General features: G+C 40.2%; 2 protein-coding genes across 2 annotated transcripts; one reads left to right on the top strand and one right to left on the bottom strand.

Moving 5' to 3' along the window:
- Window positions 1-754: 754 nt before the first annotated feature.
- Window positions 755-2046, bottom strand: psmb11b (proteasome 20S subunit beta 11b). The gene has a single exon (XM_042484219.1). The coding sequence runs from the start codon at window positions 1978-1980 to the stop codon at window positions 853-855; it is 1128 nt and encodes a 375-aa protein (XP_042340153.1). The 5' UTR covers window positions 1981-2046; the 3' UTR covers window positions 755-852.
- Window positions 2047-2600: 554 nt separating this feature from the next.
- Window positions 2601-23353, top strand: LOC121962006 (protein sel-1 homolog 3). Its single transcript, XM_042512171.1, has 24 exons — window positions 2601-2768; window positions 4905-5439; window positions 5520-5646; window positions 6998-7119; window positions 7316-7431; window positions 7733-7782; window positions 9105-9228; window positions 9315-9453; window positions 9611-9751; window positions 10336-10541; window positions 10641-10820; window positions 15097-15219; window positions 15310-15450; window positions 15569-15631; window positions 15711-15887; window positions 18103-18230; window positions 18589-18672; window positions 18783-18864; window positions 19107-19182; window positions 19272-19390; window positions 19566-19687; window positions 22280-22394; window positions 22631-22694; window positions 22859-23353. Exons 1-24 carry the CDS (start codon window positions 2712-2714, stop codon window positions 23092-23094), a joined length of 3327 nt encoding a protein of 1108 aa, XP_042368105.1. The 5' UTR covers window positions 2601-2711; the 3' UTR covers window positions 23095-23353.
- Window positions 23354-23815: the final 462 nt, after the last annotated feature.

Raw genomic sequence — 23815 nt, 5'->3', positions numbered from 1 at the left:
CACATTTACTAATTTATGATGACATAGGATTTGTACAAATTTTGGTGCATTACTTTTCATAGGAAAACATACAAACAGTGCATCAGAACAGCCTGAAGATTTTGACATGCTCTAGTATCATTCATATGCTGTTAGTTTCCACCCATATGGTGAACTGCTTCACCCTTGAAACTTTCACCAACAAACATTAGCTGCCTTCACTGAAGTTTAAGAGGCAGAGCTGGACAGTGAGAACGAGGATTAACTGCCTTATACCTTTTGCCCTAATATCCCTTGCAGAGACGTTGTCACGACGAGTATGCCTAATTTACAACCAGACTGCTCAGACAGAATGAACAGGCAAGATCAGCAAAATTGCATTTATTCATTAATTTATTGAAGTGTCAAAGAAACCTCAGACGAGTTTTGACAGCGGACACAAATCAGCTTTCAACCACCAGTTATTGCTACAGCTAAATTAGCTCCCTTATACAGACTGCAGACATTTAGATTTTTTTTGGCTATTCACTCGGCTCCTTTTCTCTGCTTCTCTCTGATTCAAACACACGCAGGAGGAGGTTATAATTATCTCGCACACTTGAAAAATGATTCATAATGTTTTAACATCCAAATCAAAATGCCAGGCAGCAGTGTGCTGTTAGAATACATATCATCAGCACAAACAAAACATCAGCTGTTTATTAGAGGGAGCGATATGCATGCCCAAATCATTTGAGAAATAGCCTGGAGGATGCAACTGCCTGTCCTGTTCATTAATTCAGTATCTGCTGCAAAGATGCCATCATGTCTCTCCAAAACACTCCCCGATGTTTGCCTTTCTTTTCTCATGCCATTTTTGTTTGTTTCAAGTCTTTACTCAGACAAAGTCACGTCCCGTCTCTGCCTTCTCTCTTGTCTTTCTTTCTCTCTGTAATATTCCTCTTTTAAATCCTCCCTGCTCCTGCGAGTCCATCCTTTTGAGGAGATGTGATAGATGTCTACACAGTTGCCTGAGTATGCGTCCCTGTGTGTGGCTCGGTACACAGCCTCTCTGGCTATTGACGTGGCCTCGTCCACTGTCAGTCCCCATTGAACCCCTTGGTCCAAAATTGAGTAGGCGTAGGGTGATCCCGAGCCCACGGAGAAGAGCGTTCCCTGCAGGCGAGTGCCATCACTGCACACGTAGAACAGACTGGGTCCAGAGAAACTCACTTTCTTTTGCTTTGTCTTAGCCAGAGAGACGTTTTCAAGACTGTCATCTACACATTTTCCAGGATCAGTCATTTGACTGGTTTCTCTACAACCACTGAGATCAGTCTTGGCACCTCTGTGGTCATGGCATGCATCGACCTCTCCTCCATCCCACCCACACAGCGTTGCAGCCACACACAGCTCAGTTCCCTTGAATGGGTGAAGCATGTGAGAAAGCAATTTGGCAGCCCCGCTTGTGGACAACCGTCGGCCGTGGCGGAGTTGGTAGAGCCTCAGTTCTCGGGACAGAATCCGTTTCCAAAGGGCGCAGTCGGCTGAAGTACCTGAAGTCGTGCCCACCAAGTGACTGTGAATGGGCAGGATCTTCTGGGCGGCCGGGCACGCCACGAGTCCAGAGCAGCTGGAACGAGTGTCCGCAGCAGCCAAGACACCGCCCTGGAACGTGAAAGCCAGGGTGGTGGTGCCGTGAGACATAGGAAAAGGCAGCGGGACAGACTGAGAGGAGGTAAGAGGAAGGTCTGTGGGCCACGAGAGCGATGAGAAGATGGAGTCTTGAGATAAGATACCGCTGGAGCTCTGGATAGTGCTAATTTGCCCAAACTGTATCGGACTTTCATCCAGGTACTCTGCAGCTGGTACGTAAAAGTTAAACATACTTGTTCTGTTGCTGAAGGGCAAATCGGTCACATAGTTAAAACCATTTTTTTTCCAAAAATGCACTGAAGAACATCCGGTGGTTTTACTGTCCAGAAAGATGTCCTGGAAATTGCACAAGTCCAGCAGAGCCATTGAATATGAAATACGCTCTATCTAATCAAGTCCACTCAAAAAAATAATCAGATCAACTGTCTACAAAGGTTTGCATTTTATCTAGAGTTGTGGTTTGTTGGTTTTTGGCAGCAGTCTGCCTTTATATAGACAACAAGACTGGGTTCATTTCCATGTGGTCATCTAAAACAACCCATCAGCAACAGTTACCAAAAACCTCACTCCCTTGACTTTGAAGCATCCACAGTCACTAGCCCATGGGTAATTAATTTTGGCTGCTATATCAGGTTGTTTTTCAGATCAGATTTCTTCAAAGTCTTGTGTGGGCGGAGGCCAGAGAGGACACAGGGTGATGGCAAAGCCTTCACTCGAGCACATCAAATTAAGTTAGACTGTGAGCTTTGATGCAGCACTCCCATAAAAAGTTCCCTAATAGAATCAGGAGTGAAATGAATCAAACAACATTTTTTGTAACACAGCAGACTCAATCCAGCCAAGCCTCTCAGGTACTGAAGCCCTTTAAAGGCAACTCACTCCAACCGCTGAACTTGAAACACCAGAATATCAGGTAATGCTGCATCACTCAGGGTGTATACTCACACAGCTGCCACCTGTAAGCTGTCACAATTCAACCACTGCGGCCCAACATGACTTGACACATTATTAACTCTGTGTGTCAGATGGATTTATATTGACCTCAAGGATTACGTGTTTTTTCATTTTAATTAATGTAGGTTAAAAAAAGACTCAAAATGAACGTGTTGCACTCTATCTTTTGCGGATATGTCTTCGCTGCTGCCATTATAATGGTAAGAAACTCTATAATACTTAAAAGTAATTACAGTGAGCTGATATATTGCGTTGAACGAAAAACAGTGGCACCCTCAGAAATTTTTTATAGAAGTGACCACATGGGGCCACTGAAAATCTTGGGGTGGCACACCAAAACCCAAAGTTATTACTGAATTTCATAAATGTGATTATGGCGAAGAAGTACATACAGTAAACTCATTGAAAATTGTGCCAAATGAGAGTTAAGGCATCACATACTGATGTACTTTATGTTCCTTATTATCTGATGTGCATTGACTAATACTGGTACAATTAACATTTCTGAGCTCCACAACAATCCTGTTTTAATGTGATGGGTATCTGTATCAATAGGCTATTTGCCTTTTTCTCAAAAAAAAACCAACAACTCATACACAGATTTAATTTGCTGAGAACAAGCCCTCTCATTTTTTGGGGGAGACTTTTTCCTTCAGATATCTTGAGGTGAGAATTCAAGGGACCCCTTTGAAAATGCCAGTTGTTCCCAGGGCTGTAATATTATGGCCAAAATGATAATTACAGTTGTTTAGGGCTGTGTTCTGCAATGTGTTTTATTTTCCCCCATATACAGTTTTAAAGTTTACACGGGGCTTAGCAGGACGTTCAGAACGACAGTGGCATTCATGTAATATAGTAAACAAGCTAATGGTGCAAACAACAGATTGTAAACAGATGCACAGCAACATTTTTTGCCAAGACTAGAAATCAAACAAAAGCCAGAGACTGTGACGTGTTAAGCTGCTGTATGCGGACGCTGCGGCCTCTACCAAAGAGTGGCGTGATAGTCAAGAGCGCTCACTCTGCAGCAAAGTCTTAGTGCACCTCCTAAAAGCAAAATAGAAATACAATCGTACCAAAACTTCTTACCCAAAATTAAACAACAGAGCACTGCTTTCTCTTCCATGTTATATCACATTTCTGCAAATTGACAAATCTTTGAATAAAAATAGGACTTAAAATAGGTCCATCTTTAGCCGACTTCATTGCATCTCCTAGGGACAAGTATCTGCCTTTGCATTTTTTTTTAAAATTTGTTTATTTGTTACTATGGTCAGTACTGATGGATCTCATAAGCTGTCTTCTATCACAAGATACATCTACCTCCCAATGCAACTACCTTTGCAGTAGTTTAAAAGATTGCGGCACAGCCTCTCAGCAACAGCAATGCCGACCTCCAATTATTTTTGCCAAGTGGGGACAGCAATTATATGCCCCCCCCCCCCTTTGGGGCACCACTGATGTGAAAATCCACAACTATACTGTTTTGGTTGACGCTCAACACTCTTATATTGTTGTTTTGTAGCCACAGCAGGCAGCCATTTTCAGAGAAAAAGCTCTAAAAACACCACTGTACACTTCATGCTCAGCACCAAACAGCAGACAGACACAGTTAGAGATAGAGCTGATCTGAGACTAGATATCTAATTTGATTTGAGGTATTTTCTTATATTTTAGGTAATACTGTTAGTGTTGTCTTTTACTGGCATTGACTGGCTGCATTACAGTAAAATCATGTGGGTTTTTTTAAAATAAATGACACTTCTAGCTGTTCTATTATTTGCCTTTGCCCACTTAGTCATTATATCATTATTACAAAATCAAAAAACTCATCACTTAGATATTTTGTGAGAGCAATAGTTAATTCTATAATATTATTGCAATGCAGATACAGGTATTTGATCAAAAATATTGATATATTTAATTTTCTCCTTAGCGTTAAATATTTGCCTTTGTCATAAAACAGAGCTAAAAGTCTTGCATTTGCCAGATGGCCACAAACACAGCTCCAAATTAATCTTAATGTTTCCTCTGAACTGCCTGTCATGTAAATAAGAAACTCCTAACTAACAAGTTCACCAGATCAACTTAAAGGTGGCGATTAGCCCCGTTCAGATCTGTCTCATCCACTGCATGAGAGAGAATGTGATGACATGTCAGTGATGCGTTCACAGCTCGTTTCCGCTGCCTCGAGTGGCCAAAAGTGAACATCTTTTTAAAAATATGTCCTCTGGCAACTTGTTTCCTGCCTAATTTGTTTGAGTGAAAAAGACTGCCTGCTCGTCTGTTTTCTTTACATCACTTAATTCTATTTACTCATCTTTCATTTCGCCCAGGGACACTGTGTGTTACCAGCCATTTCAGCCTCCTCATCCCAGACTGGTGAGAGCCCGCGTGACAATTTCATAGGGTTTGACTCAGCACCTGACAAAGTGGCAGACGGCTCAGTGGTCCGTGTGCGGTATCACTGCTCCAGGCCGTGTCGGCTGGCAGTAGAGGTGGCGGCGTCCACATTAAGGAAGACAGATTTAGTGGTCTTCAGGAGGAAATGGATCAGCAACACACCTCGAGTCTACAGGATCCACAAGGTGCTGCTCAGATTGCCTCCATCCATTTTATATCAACGCAGCTTTTTCAACAGGCGCGTTTTGGACGTCCAGAATGTGACAGTTCGTGCTTGGTTAGACCATCTTAACAATGGCAGCGAACACGGGACATATCACAACTCCATGATGAGGATTTATAAAGTGCTGCAGATGGAGCCGCTCTCAGGGCGTCCTGCTAAACCTCCCACTGAGTGCCCTTCATGGTCGGCTCAGCTGAGGTGGCAGATGACCCCAAACACAACTCATCAATGTCCACATGAGTCCGGTTAGATTCTTTCTTTTCATTAACTTCAACAGAAACATGAAAATATTGTTTCTCTTTGTAATCTTTTTTACTTTGCTTAGATGTAATGGACATGCTGACGTTCCCCCTGGCAAGTCCTGGCGAGCGCTTTGGGGTGGTCCGCAGGTTCCAGCCTTTTAAGAACAGACCCCTGGAGAGCGCCCGTCGTCACGCTGTGACACAGCCCAGGTTTGTCTTAAAATTCACCCACTGACTTCTCATTTAGTTCAGTTTACTTGGAGCTTATTCGGAATAAAGTTTAACAACACAGCAGGAATTTAATCTCCAGCAGGGTCTCCAAATGCTGTATCAAATAGCTCAAAAAGCTAAAAACACATATCATGAGCAAAAAAAGAAAAGTACACACAGTTGAGCACAGAGCTCCAAGCTCATGAAGGCCAAGCTTGTAGTTTTAGCAGATGCACCGCAGCACGTTTCAGAAGATACAATATAACTATGAGCATAAAAGTTTTTTTAATAAGTATAACAGCCAAAAATCTTTGATCCATGTCATTCATAACTGGACTTTTTATTTTCTTTGCTACAGCACAACAAAGTAGGAAATAACAATAAACATTATCAGTGATGCACGATAAGAATTATTTCAACAGATACCGATAAACCAATAATTTCCAGCTTCTTCTGGCCGAGAAGATACAGATAACCGATTAGTAACCGATTTGGAAATGCAGCATACGTCACATACAAGGAGCCAATCTAGTCAACTTAGGGACATGAGAGGAGAAGCCAGGTGTAGCTATGTATTAAGTTTTACTTTCACTTTAACTTGTCAGAGCTGGCTATCGGGAACAAGGTTTTTCGAACATTAGCAACACATTAGCAGCTGTTTGATTATGTAGTCAGGCCAAAGGCTCGTGTTATCTATTACTGTTACATTTTTAACGTTGTAGAGAGCGATGAGCAGAGTCGAAGGTGAGCTGTTCACTCGTGCTGCAGGCGAGAGGTGGGTGGAGAATGGAGATAGAGGTGGTGACTCATTTGCATATTCATAGATCGGTGCATACTGAATGAGGCAAAGGTGTAGAGCTACATCTAAAGCATTTTAAGGCATGAAGTTATTTTTTCATGGAGAGAGCTTCTACATATGTATGATGAACAGACATGAGGGCTTTAATCAGTGCCAGGAGAGAACTTTAAGAATATGTATGTTTTAAATACTAATAATACTATAGAGATGTACATTAAAGCGAGATAAAACAGCACATATTCCCTCAGCTGTTCAGTATTTAATGGTTTGTGTTGATATCAGCAGATTGATGGGCCACAGGTCACTGATTGTTTCCTTTTCAGTGCTGTCAGCTGTTACAACACTTTTAGTTTTGCTTCACTGTGATTACAAATGACTTAACAAGCTTCACGAAGCCTCTTCAGCGGAGCATATGAGCTTTTTATTTACGGTCAATGAAAGAAAGCAAGGTCAGTCATTTCTAGCTGATAGCGGCGCGTTATGAATTCGACCTTGCGCTTCGGTGGCTGAAAAAATGATTTGTCAAATGATGTGTTGTTGCTTGGTTTTCAGCGTCACCTTATCTGTGTGGATCTACCTCCTGAAATGGTGTCAAGAGAAGCTCTGCGGGATCATCCATCACGTCGACAGGAAAAATGTGTACGACTCGGTTCTGATGCAGCTTACAGACACAGGTGGGCCGCAGCTGCTTGTGGATACACCTGATACCAGTTTAGGGGATTGGACTGGGGTATCATGAGATGATTGTGAGTGATGGTGTGTGTTTTGTGAGACTGTGGAACAGACTTTGTCATGTATTAATAAAGAACTCCACATCTCCTGTGGTGAAAAATATGACTGTCATAGATGACTGTCATATCTCCTGTGTAGGGAACATCGTAATTCAAGCACGCGTGACGACGGGAAAAGATGAAGCTTTCCGAGCCGGCGTGGTATTGCCCCACTGGAAATGGATTAGATTAGACTGCTACATACAGGACTCAAAGGTATAAAACCTCAGTGTGTGTCTCCTCTGGGTGGTGGGATAAGAAATAGAAATTAAAGTACAGCTCGGGGCAACATCTTATAGCCTTTCTTTCTCTTCTGTTTGGTTTGGTGCCCTTGCTTTGCGGTGTTTGATTTCCTTTTGGAACAGCTGTAAGATCCTGAAAGATGGTTCCTTTCCAGCTGGGAAACTCCAGGCGATTGCAGTGTGTGCTGCAATTTGGAGTCGTTCACAGCTGAGTTGGTTATTTTTTCTTTCACTGTGTGTTGTGAGCTCATGTTTTATTGTCTCTTAACTTTCAGGTGCTGCTGGATGCAACGTGGGATGATAAAACCCGCAGATACCAATATAAGTAAGACAGGTTGTCGATATAATGCTGATGCTTTATGTCATTTTTATTTAAGCAACTGTTGTCTTTACAAAACACTAGTTTGTCCTGTTACTGCAATAGAACGGGACTCCCTAAAAACATAGTATTTCACTGGTATAAGCGTGATTTTACAGGATGCAGCAGTACAAGCTTCAGCAAGCTCTGTGATCACATCAGCCCCGTGCTCTGAGTGGTCTGAATGGACAGCCAAGGTTTTACGTCTGACATATCTAAGGAATCAACCCTGTTAACTTGAGAAATGTGCAGTTTCAGAGAAGTTAGGCGTAAGCGTAGATTTCAGGGGGGTGCAGGGAGACACAGGGAACCTGCAGAGCGGGGCTGCACCTACTGATTATTTTTTCTCAATTGAGCTAATGATTATTTCAAACAATGATTTTATCACTGGAGTGATATTAAGTTTAGATTATCACGGGAAAATGTGTTTTTGCATCTGTGTCTGGCAAGGAAAGTAAGTGTTTCATCGATTCAAAGACTGTAACAGCAGCACAGATAGCAGTCTGTATCATTATTTTAAGCGATTTTCTCTCTCGTGCACGGTCGTTAAACAAAACACAAAATATAAAAAGTATATATGATGCACAGTGTAAAGTTAGCAGTGGTGCGGAAAGTAACTACTACTAAATGGAAAAACTTTCCATGTGTTGATTATCTTGATATATCGTGCTTGACAAAAAGTGAAAAGGTGCTATTTGCAATCTTGATGAAGTGCTCTGGGGTGCTTTCTCTTCAGGTGTCTGTGAAGAGAAGCTGTCCTAATATGAGAAGTCATTTAAGTCGCAGTGAAGGGCTGCGGCTCACTTTCCGGTGGAATGCATGCTCTGACCGGGTGCAGCTTAGTACACTGTGATGCACAATTTGCAAATCAAAGTATTTCTGTAATCGATGATGTCGATTACATTAATTAATTGCCCCAGCCCTCAATAACAGAAGAAAGGCTCACAGGTAATCAGTGTGACCTGCCTTATTACTACTTCTGTTTACTTCCGCTGTGCAATGTGCAACTCCCTTTGTTGATGATGCATCCTTGATTACAATGGCTCTGCTCAAAACTGGTGGAAATGCAGGTAAGCTTGCTAGATAGCACCAGATTTCCAAGAATCCTGAACAAAACCACTTCAAGAACCAGAGCTAATTTGGCCGAAAAAGAGTATGAAGGACACAAGACATGAGGAACCACTTCCAGGTGAAACTGGTGTTTAGGTAGTCCCACAACAGAGCAGTAATGACTGATGCATGCACAATGATGATGAGTGCTAGTTTGAGTGGTGTTCAATGTCTTTTAGATTTCAGAACAGTATCCATTATGATGACACTGATGGATACTTTGTAATTGGAGGAAGCAGATACTTGACAGGCATCCATGGATATTTTGGACCTATGAAATACTATCGTCTAGGAACTGAGATGGTAAAGCACTTTTTGTCTTATCCTTGTTAATTCACAGTTTTGTTGTTTTATTACTGTGCTGAAATACGCTGTTACCCATGTCACAGGTGAAAAATCAACTTCCCCCAGAGTCAACATTACAGGAGCTGGATAAAACTCATCAGGAGTGTCGGGAAATGAAAGCACTTACAAGAGCTTTTCTCCAAGAAATAACTAAGAGTCATGTCCCCTCACCAGTCAACACAGGTGATATATTACTTTGACAAGTCCTTTAAAGCAGTGTAGCAACCAGTCTACAGGGATCAACCCATACATCTCATATACAGGGTGTCAATACAACAACTGCACACCTATTTGACATAAGAGAACTACTTCTGACAGGTTGCTTTATGTTTTATTTTAGGTGCCTGTACCCCTTACTTCATACAACTGTGGGGTCAGCCTGGGTGGAAAATCTGCACGCAAACATGGACCTGGGAAAAACAACTTAAATACAGCACACTTTTTCATTTCCTGCAAACTAAAGAGGAGGAAATCAGAACAGGTGCCATAAGCTGCGTTCCTAAGAACATATTTATATGCGCATTTTGAAGCATCACACTAGAAAATATGGTGGAAACTGCAAAGACTTTCTCAATTGTGCAAAAAGTTCTGAAAAAGTGAAAAAAAAGTTCTGCTGTAGCAGATGTAACTCACATGACTGCTCCGCTGCTTCAGCTGTCAAGTGTCTTTCCGTGCATTAGAATCTTTGCATTAATTTGTCTTTGTCCCTGGTTACCAGGAGACGTGGCCAATACTGACATTTCAGGAAGCATTGAAACTTGTCAAATTGAAACAAATCACCTCCATTTCACCTCTATTTCTATTTATTTTTGTGACGGATTACAGCCATGCGTAAATTGTTTCATGTACCGCCAAGTTCTGACAAAACTTCAGTTTGCCAAGCCTCACTTATTCTCTCCTAGCCAGTTGATGGAAATGCATTTAATTTGCTTCTTTCTTTTTTTTTTTTTACATATCAAAAGTTCCTTGACAATTTAGTGGAAACTTGTCTATAGATTGTTTGACCAAGTCATATACAACTCATTATTCACAGCTTTTGACATGTTTCTGTGTCATTTTCTGTAGGCTTTTTGGCCAAGAAGGACCTCAGGAATGCTTTGTTTGAGCAGGAAGTTGGTAAAATTTTCACTGTGGATCAGGCACAAACTAAAATCACATTCAGATCAACACCTCTACTCAGAGTTTCCTCCTGCTTTGGAAATCACAAAGCGTCTCTGTTGTTGGCCACTATCCACCTCTCTGGCCCGGGGCACTCATTCGATAAACAACAGGTAGAGTCACTGCCTTCCTTGTACCTTAATTGCTACTTTATCACAAGTAACATCACTTCTCTAATGATTACTGATAATATTGACTCCTGTGTGCTTTAGGGCCATGTCTATGGTTTGATTGGCGCATCGGGCGATAACCGCTTTGCCCTGATGCATGCTGGGTACAAGCACACACAAGGAATTGATGAGTTTCCAAAGGACCTGGACATGGCTTACAGCTATTATTCCAACGCTGGGGCACAGAGCAGCATGGATAGCTACAGGACACATGTAAATGAGGTATGTTTAAAAAACTGAAATTATTTTTAATTAATGCTAGCACTGCAGCAGCATGGCTCTAGAGATGTAAACACTGGTCTGTCCTTTATGGAAGCAAATACTGCTCAGAACTACACTGAAAAAGCAAATCTTAAAAAAATTAAAATGCATTACCAGTAAGGCTTTTTAATTTGAAGAATACGGCTACATCATTTGACTCATAAATTAAATAAAAATTCAATCATCCAATTTGTATTTAAATTTTCATCTCAAAGAATGCACATTGTTTGACATAATAAGTACTAAAAAGAAAAAGGACATATGACTCTTAATTTTCAGAAAATGCTCCACTTAATAATATGTAAAAGGAAAACACATTAACAGAAATACATTTTTATTCTTCAGAATAAACATGCATTGTTTGACTCAAAAATTATATGAAAATGTAATTATATAATTTGCATTTGCATTTACATGTCCGTAGTTCTTCACTTAGGTCCAGACTGAAATATCTCATCAACTACTGGACATATTGCCATGATACTTTTAATGACCAGGCTGATCCCCTGACATTACATCTAGTGCCACCATCAGGTCAAAATTTCCTTTTTCAATTTCTTTTGTTCAACAGTTTGGTTTATGACCTCTTACCTACAAAACTAATTACCTAAAAACACCCTCAACTGTGTTTTTATGCAAATTGCAAAAAGTTCTGGCATGCTAACATGCAAAACTAAGCTGTTAAACATGGTGAAAATTACAGCGGCATGACATCAGCATGCTAGCATTCATGTAACCATGTTGGCATGCCCATGACACTTAAGCTATGAGCACAGCTGTATCTGAGAAAAGACATCGTGCTGTCTACAGAAACAGAGCAACTGATTGTCAGTGATGTCCAAGTATGTATTTAAGCTACACTACAAACACACAGTTTATCTTTTTACATTTAAAGGAATAGTTCACGTTTATTTTTAGTGAGATGTGCTTATTCATAAAAGGTTTATCTGCCGGTTGAATATACAGCTAGAGCCAATCGGTGGTTAGGTTAGAAATAGTCGCCACATAAAACGTCAAATTTTACATTTTGTTTTTTGTACATATTAGACAAAAGAGACGTAACATGTTAATTTGGAAAATGCGCTGGCAGTCACAGATGTAGGTGTGGTATCAATCTTGTCTTGTATTTTCGACAAGAAAATGAGTTTCAAAAAATGTCAAAGTAAGGCTGGCTGATATGAAGAAAATCAAAAAATCAAAATATCACACATAACATCACACATCTTGATATCGATTTTGAACTCTGCCTTTAAAACCAAGAAAACATAACAATTACAAGATTATGATATCCAAAAGCTAAAACGATACCTAGTCTCCCATCATGATGTTGATATAACATATTGAAATATTGACATATATCTATGTCAAAGTCAAAGTGAGTGACAGTGAAGAAAATGTGGAACATAAGTAAACTACAGACAGTCATGTGATGGGGTCACTGCAGCGACTTTAAAATGAATGCTGACCACGGGCATAAAGTCGGGGGGCAAGTGCTTTATTCACTTTCCCCTACTTCTGGCTCCCTTGTTTGGACCACAACAAACTTCAAACTCTGACTTTATTTCAATCCTAACCTGTAAAATTTTGTGACTGTGTCTTGCATGGTTGCTATCACAGTGGCAAAATCTGTCCCCAGACATACATGTAAAAACCTGCCAAAATACTCCGAGCCAATTCTGTGGTAGTAAGATAGATGTCACCAGGACGCCAGTTTAACACAATGAAACACAATCTTCTTCAATGGTGAAAACAATACCAGCCGTTACAATACTGTTGCAGCTAGTAAAGATAACAATCAATGCATAATAACATCAAAAATGTGTGTTCAAAAAATATATATAGACAAATGCACAGTATGTGTAAGAAAAATAAGTAAATCCATAAGCCTTCAAACACATTCACATACACTATACAACACAAATGCAAATCATACTCATATGCACAAACTGTAATACTGTACAAGTACATGACAGCAGCGTTACCAAAGGGACAGGCTCCCAAATATGATTAATGGTGCGTTTGTTGGTCGAGCCGAGGAGAATAGGTGGATCTTATATCTTAATTTAAAAATGTGAATGAGTTCTCTGTCCTGATGAACAGAAGGAGAGCAATCCAAAGATAAGGCGCCCGCTATGAGAAAACTCTACTTCAGACTGATTTCCTGTTTATTCTTGGGATATTTAAATAAGATGCATCAAATAAATCGAGGTTCATGAAGACAACAGAAAGGCTTTACTGTCAGCTCCAGCTTGAACAGGCAGCAAATGCACTAAGAAAAACAATTGCTGTGAAGTCTATTTGGGAAAACTCTCCCTGCTGCACTTTGACCAACTTGAAAACTTTCTGAGTGGATGACAGAACAATAATCCATCTGGTTTCAATCTTAATTAAAGGCCCTGAAAACCTGTTTTCTCAATCTGCTTATTATTGCAAGTGATAAGGTCTTACCTGACAACAAAATGCTTTTATAAATGGTTTTATTTATTTCAATTGAGTAACAGCTGTCTGTGTCGTTTTGTCTGAGCTCCTCTGATTGGTCTGAAGTGAGAGGAGCTCGAGTAAAAAATGTGATGTCAAGTATTTCTCAGCACCAATCCGGATTTAGCAAGCATTTGAATCGGGTTTTGTTTTTGCTTTTGTTGTGCTGTGAATCAAATCGGATCAAACCACACCCACACAGTCCTGATTCATTTTTAAACATTGAACTTTAAATAAATACTGCTGAGCCCTCACTTTGATTACTGTAAATTGAACAGGTTTTCAGGGGATTAAAAAGTCCAGTGTGTAGGATTTAGAGGTATCTAGCGGTAAAGTTGCTGAACTAAAACTTATTCCATGTGCAGTGGTTTTGGAGAACTACAGTGACCAACACAAAATGGCCTTATGTACAGCCAGTAAATGGTTTATCCATTCTGGGAACAACATAGTGGACTCTGTGGAAGAGGAGCTGCTCCATAAGCAAATATAAATGGCTCATTCTGACATAACGAAAACCTGACTGTTTTTGTTTTCAGGTGGTTATACACTAAAACAGTGATACTCACCTTGCTGCCCATTGGCACCCAATAATTTTGTAATTCACAGTGAAAATAAATTAATTCTTTTTTTGTCGTTTGTAAGTAAACACGGTTCCAGAGTGCATTAAAAAGCATAAAAGTGGAGCTTTTATATTAAGAAAAACCCCCAAAACTGCTTAGTGAGGATCCCCCGACAGAGGTCACAGCTTTTTCCTTAATGTCTTAAAACCTAGAGATGTCCCCGCGTCCACCTGACTGTGGGGCTACTGAGACTGGATTTGCCTCTTGGCAAAGATGAGTGAGGGCCGCAAACATAGAAGGGTTGAAAACAGGCAGTTCATTTTTTATATATGCTCATAAATATAATTAACGTTTGTTTATTACCTGGCCCCTGGTCTCCTGTCATTTTGCAAAAGTGTCCCCGGGCGAAGCAAGTTGAGTGTCCCTGCATTAAAACAGAGTTATGAATATTATATACCATTTCTGCCAATAAATGCCTCTAAGACTTACACACTGAACTTTAAAATTAATTTATATTTTCAAAAATTAATTTATGCAAATGTTCTACTTGTATTACAATACTAAAGAGTATTATTAAGCCACTTTTCCACTGGTAAAAAACAACAACTATTAAACAGCCACTAACATCTTGCTTTTGTATGTAATGGGAAAGGTTACAATCACACCTGTGATAAAGCACCACAGTTATCACAGCAGTAGTAACAGGTATTTATAAGCTACAATTCTGACTGGCTCTGATCGGCGGTTATGAAAATACAACACCCAGGTTGACCTGATAATTTTAGCTCCTTTGCCGGCACGATCAAATGACAGGCCACTGACAATACCGTACACCTCTGTCCAAGTGGCACTTTCTCAAAATTTAGTTGGCACAGAAATAGAAAGTGAGACTGAAAAAGTAGGAGATATTAAAAAAGAAGTAACCTAGGTAACATTTTCTCTGGCCTCCATGGTGCTTTCTACTATCCTGTCCGTGACAACAAAACAAAACAAAACAAACAAAAATAAAAACAAAAAATAACCCAGAAAGGCATATTCGTCTACTGCTGCCAATGAGGAAGCAGTCTATTGCCTATTTTCAACAGGTTTTTAAAAAGACTTGCATGCTAATTTTGTTGAAAATTTTGATACGAGAGTACTATTTGTGAAAGTGGCAGTACCAACAGTTTACTGTATTGATTTATTTGTCTTTCCCAAAGCACCACACACTTGAACACATCTATCTAAGCAATCAGGAGGATCTAAAAAGCCTCAAACATGATCGAAGTGACGTGTTTCATTATCTGAAATACAAGGCAAAGAGTGGAGACCTAGAATCTCAGGTAAGTTTGAGTTACCGTCTTTTCTCCGTTATGATCAGTAGACACAGTCCATGTTCAGCATAAGCCAACAGAAACTCTTATTATGTTCAGAAACGCCTGGGGACAATGCTTTACTGGGGACATCATGGAATCTCAAAAGACATCACAAGCGCAGCGAAGTGGCTTGAAAGAAGCGCTATGCAGATGAAGGATCCTTCAGCGATGTACGACTACTCCGTCCTCCTAATGAAGGTTCTGTACGATAATAAAGACTCAACCTACTTACTTTATAATCAAATTTGACACTCGATGTTTTGTAAGTGTGTGTTTTGACAGTTATTGATTCACTGATTGATGTTGATTCGTTCAGGGCCAAGGAGTGAAAAGAAACTACACCCGCGGTTTTAAGCTGATGAAGAAAGCTGCAGCGATGGTACGTGTGTACCCCTGGCGATCAATCCGTGTTTACAGTATGTGCTGTCACTACACCTCTGTCTGTTTCCCTGCTTTAGGGCTCAATTAATGCCCTGAATGGTTTAGGCTGGTACCATGGGATTATATTGAACGACCACAAGAATGCAGTGAAGTACTTCGAGCAGGCGGCGCACAATGGGAGTGATGAAGCCATGTTTAACCTAGGGATTTATCATCTCAAAGGGATTAACCCGCACCGCCCATGGAGGAATGAGGTTAGAGTCCCACACCTTGTTAATAATTTAGTTTCATGTGTGATCTAGTGCGATCAATGAGCTGATAAACACTGTACAAAAATTAATGAGGTTTAAGTTAAAAACTGAAGACTTTTTTTGCTCTCAATATATGTTAAAGAGCATTTCTCAGATAATCCATCCACCCGACAGGTGGAGCATATCAAGATGAAGATGATAAACAGCATCATTATTACACGTGTGCTTTGGGTTGGCACTATTAATCCTTTGAAACCTGGATCTACATCTGCTTTCTTGCTGCCTTCAGATTTGTCTCACAAGCATTTAAACCTTTGACACTTAAATTGTTTGTTTTCTTTCAAAAACACGCATAAAACGGCCACCAGTAGCTTGGTGTGAGGTCATTTCTTGTTAATATACTCATTGCCATTCGTCCATGTTTCTGAAAGAAATTAAGCCAATTTGCTCAGGTTTCAAAGGGTTAACGGCCACTCTGAAATTTACAGTTTTATCACACAATACAATGCCACAGATGTCACAAAATTTGAAGTATTGTGCCACTGGCATGCTGGCGGCAGGAATGTCCACCAGAGCTGCCGTGAACTGAATGTTCATTTTACTACCGTAAACCATCTCCAATGACATTTATGTGAACTTGGTAGTATATGCAACCAGACTCACAACTGCAGATGACAAGTAACCACACCAGCTGAAGACTACAACATCCAGCGTTTTCACCTGCACGATTGTCTGAGACCAGCAACCTCAACAGCCAGTGCAACAATTGGTTTGCACAAACAAAGAAGTTCTACACAAACCCTCAAAAAACTTTTAAGGAAGTTTATCTGCATGCTCATTGTCCTAACCCGCTCCTGCAGAGGTCAGTGAAAGCAGACAACTGCCACACAGATTTCAATTCTGTGGGAAACACTGCAACCGACCTGTGTGGTTTTGAGGCTGGTTGGATGTACTGCCAAATTCAGGAAAGTGACATTGGAGAAAGCTAATTGTGAAATTGTTTAATGGTAAGTTGACCTGCACTTGTATACCGCCTTAAAGCGTTTTTACACTATATGTCACATTCACCCGTTCACACACTGGTGGCCGAGGATACTGTACAAGGTGCCACCTGCTACTTAATAACCATCCTGATGCACTTAAACACAGCCACCAGGAGCAATTTAGGGTTCATTATTTTGCCCAAGGACATTTTGACATGCGGACTGGAGGTGCCAGGAATCAAACCGCCAACCTTCCGATTAGTGGACGACCTTTACTACCTCCTGAGCACAGTGACCCCAAATTAACATTCAGGTCACGGCAATAGCTCCGGTGGACATTCCTGCAGTCAGCATGACAACAGCATGCCCTGTTAAAACTTGTGACATCTGTGACATTGTGTTGTGTCATCAAACTGCATGTTTTACCGTGGCCTTTTATCATCAGCACAAAGCAAAAAGTGAAATCAGCCTCTTGATATGCCCGACTATTGGGTGGATGGATTATTTCAGACAAGACAAACTTCGGCAGGGTTTCCCACGCATTCATTTATTTGGGATGGCCCACCATGACTAAAAAAATCTGCTGCCACATACATATTTTTGGAGCTAGAACATTAACATAGGAATACATATACCGTTTTGTTACTCATTACACCACACTGTCAGAGTCCAGAGCGTACTCTGGGCACAGATGGAGCAGCAGAATGCCATGTGCAGTGAAAGCGAAACTCAACTGTTGATTATGGTGGTCTAAAAGTTTCCTTTTACTCTCATCTGCAGCAGCTGCTCCTCTAATCCATTGATCTGATCTGATCAGCTCTGACCAGATCAACACATCAATATCCACTCCGTGACTAAGGGGAAAAAAATCATTTTCACCTGTGTTTTGTTCACAGACACACAGACACAGACACACACACAGACACACAACACGAAAGATACAACATCAAAAAAAGAAAAGAAAAAAAAGTGGAGTTTACCACTCCAACCCCCTGTTGTATCCACTACTGCTATATGCAGATTCTAATTATCTGGGAAACAATGGGAGAAATGCTCACTAAGACTGATTTGAACACATCTGCGACAAAAAATGAGAAAAATAGATCTATAATGCGTGTAAAAAAAGTCTAAAAAAAAAATGGGAGCAAAACACAGCTGCATTTAAATTTAAGTTCACTGTAGTTTGATCTCTGATCTGGTACGATAAGTTGATATATTTTCTAAATGATCCACAGACTGCTGCATTTCTGCTGTTTCTGAATGCATCTCAGCTCGGTCATGTCTCTGCATCTGTGGAGGCAGCTTGGTACCTTTCGACAGGAAGCCTGGAGGGGGTGTCTCAGGATGTGGAGAGGGCTGTGATGTAAGAGGCTTTCATTAGCTTGGTGAAGAAAGCTTTGTTATGGGCTGTTGCACTGTAGCCTGCAGCTCAGTGGCATCTAATTTCAATGACAGTGGCTAATTCAAGGTCAGAACCTCGTATTTGCATATCTAAAAATAAGAGTCACTGTCACTGCATTATTGTCTGGCACAGAGAGACTCATTGTTCCTCTAGTATCTTATGAATTTAAAGAAGCTCCTGCTGCAGCTGTAGACGTGTTTTTTTTAGAATGACCTCAACAAATCAGGAACTATTTTTAGATCAAGTTAAAATATTTTCCGTTTATGTGGGGAAAATGATATTCCATAATTCATCACCCATCCCTTTACCCTCTGTGCAGAATGCTAAAAAAGGTCTGCGAACAAAACGGACACCTTGGATTTATGGTCAGAGACGCTCTCCAGGCCTACCTCCAGGGCTCTTGGTAGGGACATTAATTTCAATTACTTTTCGATTGTCCTCATTTAATCATTTTCTCTGGTCTTTACCATCCGTCTCTGCTTCTTCACGTTTGTTTTATTGTGTTGCAAACAGGCGGGGAGCATTTGTGAAGTATGTTTTGGCAGCTGAAACCGGTCTGGGTTTGGCCCAGAGCAATGCTGCACACCTGTGTGAGGTAGAATGTAGTTTCTCTGGTTTTTAACCCTTAGTGTCTGTCTACAAAACAATTCAACAACAGCACAAATCTGAAATCGATGTCTCATAATTGGAGATCTTAAGGTAGCTGATGCACACAATTCCAGTCCAGCCTAAAATAAGAAAACCAACCCCGGAGGGAAATAGTCAGCGGTTGATAGCATAACCTTAATCATCATTGCTCTGCTCTCTCTCACCCTGAGCTCATTCTCCCAAATGCAGAAACTGAATCTCGGCTATGATTGTCAGTGGAGATATCATAACTACTCTATATTAAATTATGATCCCCATCCATCCGGTGAGTTTCTCTCATTTCATGTTTCTTTCACCTCTCCCTCCTTCTGTCAATCTGGTCAATAAACAGCAAGTATTTATCTTCTTTTATAGCTCTGCTCAGAATGGGAGACCACTACCTCCGATCCTCCGGCAGGCGAGAGGACTCATTATCTGTGGTTGGTCAGGCCACATCGATGTATGGCAGAGCAGCTCGAGCAGGAAGCCCTCAGGTGACAGATTTACTTGAGCTGTAATCTCATCACCCTATGATAAACTTAATTAAAGTTTCACGGGCTCAGGCCCACCGCAATAAAAACAACAAACGGCATTATACAGTGTTATTATTTGGAGACTATTCTGTGTGAATAACCCATCAGCTCCTGTTATGATCTTTTTTTCACACAGGGAATGTACAACTTGGTCGTCTTGGCAGAAAAAGGATATGTTCTGCCATTGAGCGTCTACGGCTTGTTTAATGTGTCACGTTATGATGAGAAGGACGTCGTGGTGGAGAAGATCTTAAAAAGGTGCTTTTTTGAAATTCATAAACTGCCACAACAATGAGTAATGATCATGAATGTTATTTTGCTGATCCAAGGCTGTTTAGTAGTAAGGGATCTTGCTATATGATGTGCTTCTACTATTTCCTTCTTGCCAAGAGAAAAATCGAAGATTGGTAACATATATTAACATTTACGATAAATAGGAAGGAACCAACAACAGCCATAGCACAAACAGGTGGCAACAGCTTGCCGTTTTCATCGTTTTTAGTTGTTGATTTTGCATAGGATAAAGCGGTTGGGGGAAAAAGTCAATACATCATAGTATTGCGGATTTTTGTTGGGCAATATCATATCAGTGCACAAACGTCCAGTATAATAATTTGAATTATTAATATTACAAATACAATATAAGTTAAACTTCTGACAGCCTACTAGAATCTTTTTCAGTCCACAAAATACAATTTCTTGCAATAAAAATGACTGAAGTGAGATGAAAAGACTAAAAACTTTATTCTATTTGAAAAAAAACAACTTAACATAATTGCAGGTGAAAAAAGGTAATAGGTCGCAATATATTGTATCCTAATATGTACCACAATATGTTCTAAATTGAAATAATATTGTATCATGATTTAAGCGTTACGATAACATCTTATCATGGAGTTTATGGTGATTTCCAAGAAGGTAACGTATTAATGAGTGAGCATTACTGGGAATCCCCGCTGGAAGGGAAATGTAAGCGAGATGTGATGGTAAATGTCCACAGGGGTGTTTGAGGACATGAGGAGTCATGCAGCTTCCCAGCATTGGACATAAGCATGTCAGCTGTCTGCTCCTGGATTTCAAACTGAACCAACATGGCAGCTCGTTTTAAAACTTTCTCTTATACACTGAGAAAGTTCACCAAAATAGGTCTACGAACGTTTTAGGCAAGAAATAAGTCATAAAGTTGCTGAATCTGTCCTCTTTTTCCGATTGACAAAGGTTAGTTTTAAAAGTTTTTCAAGTTTCCAGAGGCGGCAAGTCGCACTAGACGTCCCTGATTTGCATAAAATAGCCTAGATCTGACTTTATTCAAATAAGGAGTGGACACCCCGTCTTTTAAAACGCAACGCAGCACTGCAAGAAAGCATTGCACGGCTGCTTAAATAGATGATGACTGGAAAGCGTGGAAATGACGGATCCTGTGGACATGTACCATGACTCCGTCTTCAGTAAACGTCTCAGCTGTCTGTTAGCAGTAGTTCCTGGGGAGCTGAGTCCACTGTGCTAACCCGCCTTCACCGAGCTGACTGACAGCAGAAATTTAATGAACCGAAATAGCATTTATGCCTGCTCCACTGGAAAATAAATCAGCAGTGTTTTTATGTATCGATTTATTGATCTTATTTCCCCACAAACTGCAGCGAGTGAGGGGAATCTGCCTGTAGGGAAACATATAAACTCACAGACAGACTGGGTGTCATTCAATGCAGATTAGGTCAATAAGTTCAAAACACACATACAGTGGGATTTTCCTGGGATTGATCCAGTCGATGTGGACTGATACTTTTAATAAAAATGGATGCGTAGCTTGGCAATGATATGTTAAAAAACGCTTCTAAATGCTGTCAGTGTAGATTGGCTGTTAGAGATGCTGGAAGGTGGAATTTGTCACCTTTGGACAGCCAGGAGAGCCGTTTCCCCCTTTTTCCAGTCTTTATGCTAAGCTACTGTAACTGTCAGCGTCACAATTACTATACAGATATGAGAGTGCTTTCAATTTACTCTTTGGCTGTATTTGGTGATCCACTTACACTTAAATGTTTATCTATTATTGAAAATCTGGCCACCTTGAGCTTGCAATGTTTGCAAATTTTTGACTGAATAAGATTTGTGTTTTGTCCTATCTGTGTCTTTGCTGTTTTTTGTTTTTCTTGTCTGCTGTGTGTCCCTGTGTTGCAGTATTTATAATTGTGTTTCAGTTATTCGTATGTATTTATTTATTTAATTATTCTGTCATTCATCTGTTGTTTTGTAGTTATTGTTTAAAAATTTGGGAACCCCTGACAAGATCATCTCAAGAGATTTTTATTCAGAGTAAAACTAAAAACATTTTGTGATTCTGCTTTCAGCCTTTACGCTCAAACTGCTAGAACAACATGCCAAAGGATCTGAGAGGAGCTGGAAATAGTGATACTTTTAAACATAAACTAAAAACCTATCTTTTTGGTCTGGCTTTTATGTACTGTCTTACTATCACAATGTTATGGTTTATACTTATTGTATTTTTGTAAGATCCATTTTTAAAATCCATTTTTGTTAATTTCCTATGTTTTTTTGTTTCTTATTTCTTCAATCAAACTGTAAAGCACTTTGAATTGCATTTGATTTTTTTAAAAGGTGGAATTAATATAAAATTTGATTAATTGACTAAAAAAAAAAAAAAAAAATTGAACACCTCTAACTCTTGGCAAGAAAGCTACAATTTCCCAAATGTCAAAATTCTTTAAGGCAAACGTCTACTCACTGATCTCAGTCCAAAGATGTGCTTCTACTGTTATTTTGTCAAAAACATGCAGGCTCAACATCACTGTATTCACATGTAACACTGTTTCCATTGTTTTATCTCCTAAGATGTGTGGAGACGGAGAAGAAAGAGGCAGTGACGCCCTGTTCTTTAGCTCTGCTCAGAGTCCAGATGGGAAAAGCCTTGAGGAGAGTGACTCAGAACGGTGCACAGCTCCTCTTGGTAGGCATAAGGCAATCAACTCATACTGTGTGTAGTAAGAGAGAAATTCAACACAGCACAAGCTGCAATCCTGCACTTTATTTTCCTCTCCTTTTAATCTACCTTCAATTATTGAAATATGTGAAAATGCTAATTGGACATTCATCATGAATAAGACATTAAAGACAATATACACTGCTATTTTGAGAGAGAAAACGTGATAATTTATTTAAATCATCTTTCTCTTTTCTCTATAGGCATATGCATCTCTTCTTTCTGTGGCTGTCATTATTGTCACTGTGCCACTGCAGAGCTGTCTTGGTGAGTAATTGTGATCTTCTCAGCTGCACCCACGAGCAAAGACTTGCCACAAGATGGTGCAATTTCCCCACATATTATTTTACTACCTTCTGCTCCCACTTCAAAAGATAATCGGTGTTTGTTTGCTATGATCCTCAATCCTCCTCATCTGCAAATTATCACAGAACAAAGGCACAGAGTGTTTGCACAGAGAGCAAGGACATCTACCAGCCAAGATGGCGTCAACTTGAATAGAGAGCAAGATGGCATCATGGGAAGAACCTATGGCGCAGTGGGAAATCTATGGCTTACCATCCTGAATGGCGAGCAGCGTCTCCGGCAGTGCTGCGATTGGGCTGTGACTCTGTCGGGCGTGTGCCTGTGTGCTTTCTGGACCACACTGCTCTATCATCTCTCATGACATACAATACCCAGCGCAGTGATCCAATAGCCACAGAAAAAGCCCCAGACACTACAGATTGTGAGAGCATACATTTAGGGGATGAGTTAGAGCGCTATTCATGTGACACATTTGTGTTTCGTGTGATTCATGTGGAGTTACGGGACAGGAAGAAGAGAAGTGCTGATCAGCGTGCTGCTTTATCAGAGTGGTGATAATGTTTCCTCAGTAACCATTTGTTAATTGTTTTGTTTGCAGAAAATAAAATACTGATCGTGCAGTTTGTTTAATTAATGCTGAGTCCGACCTGCAGTTTATATCGTCTCTGGGATGTGAAGCCAAGAAAGCAGAGTGAAGCTTAACAATTTCAACACAGGGTTTTTTTTATTCTTCAGCCATTTATCTATTTATTAAAATAAGCAATTTCTGTCACAGCACTGTTAAAACTGATAGACGGATTTAAAGTTCCAGTGTAACATTCAGGGGGATTTTGCGGTATCTAGCGGTGAGGACTGCAGATTGCAACCAGCTCAAAGTCTTCTTTGTCAAATTCTTTCAGAGTTCATTGTTCAGGGTTTTTTGCCAGGAGCTGAATTATCCGCAGAGGTCTCCTCCTCTCCAAAATAAACCAACCAGAAAATTAAAACCAGTATAAAAAAAAAAACATTGAATAAAGCAGTTTCACGCTACAAATTAGTGTTTAGCCAATGCAGTATGGCTAAACATACTTATTTGTGCTCGC

The sequence above is a fragment of the Plectropomus leopardus genome, chromosome 3 (genome assembly GCF_008729295.1).
Source record: "Plectropomus leopardus isolate mb chromosome 3, YSFRI_Pleo_2.0, whole genome shotgun sequence".
Lineage (NCBI taxonomy): Eukaryota > Metazoa > Chordata > Actinopteri > Perciformes > Serranidae > Plectropomus > Plectropomus leopardus.
The sequence above is the reverse complement of the archived record's forward strand: the minus strand, read 5'-3'. Positions and strand labels throughout refer to the sequence as shown.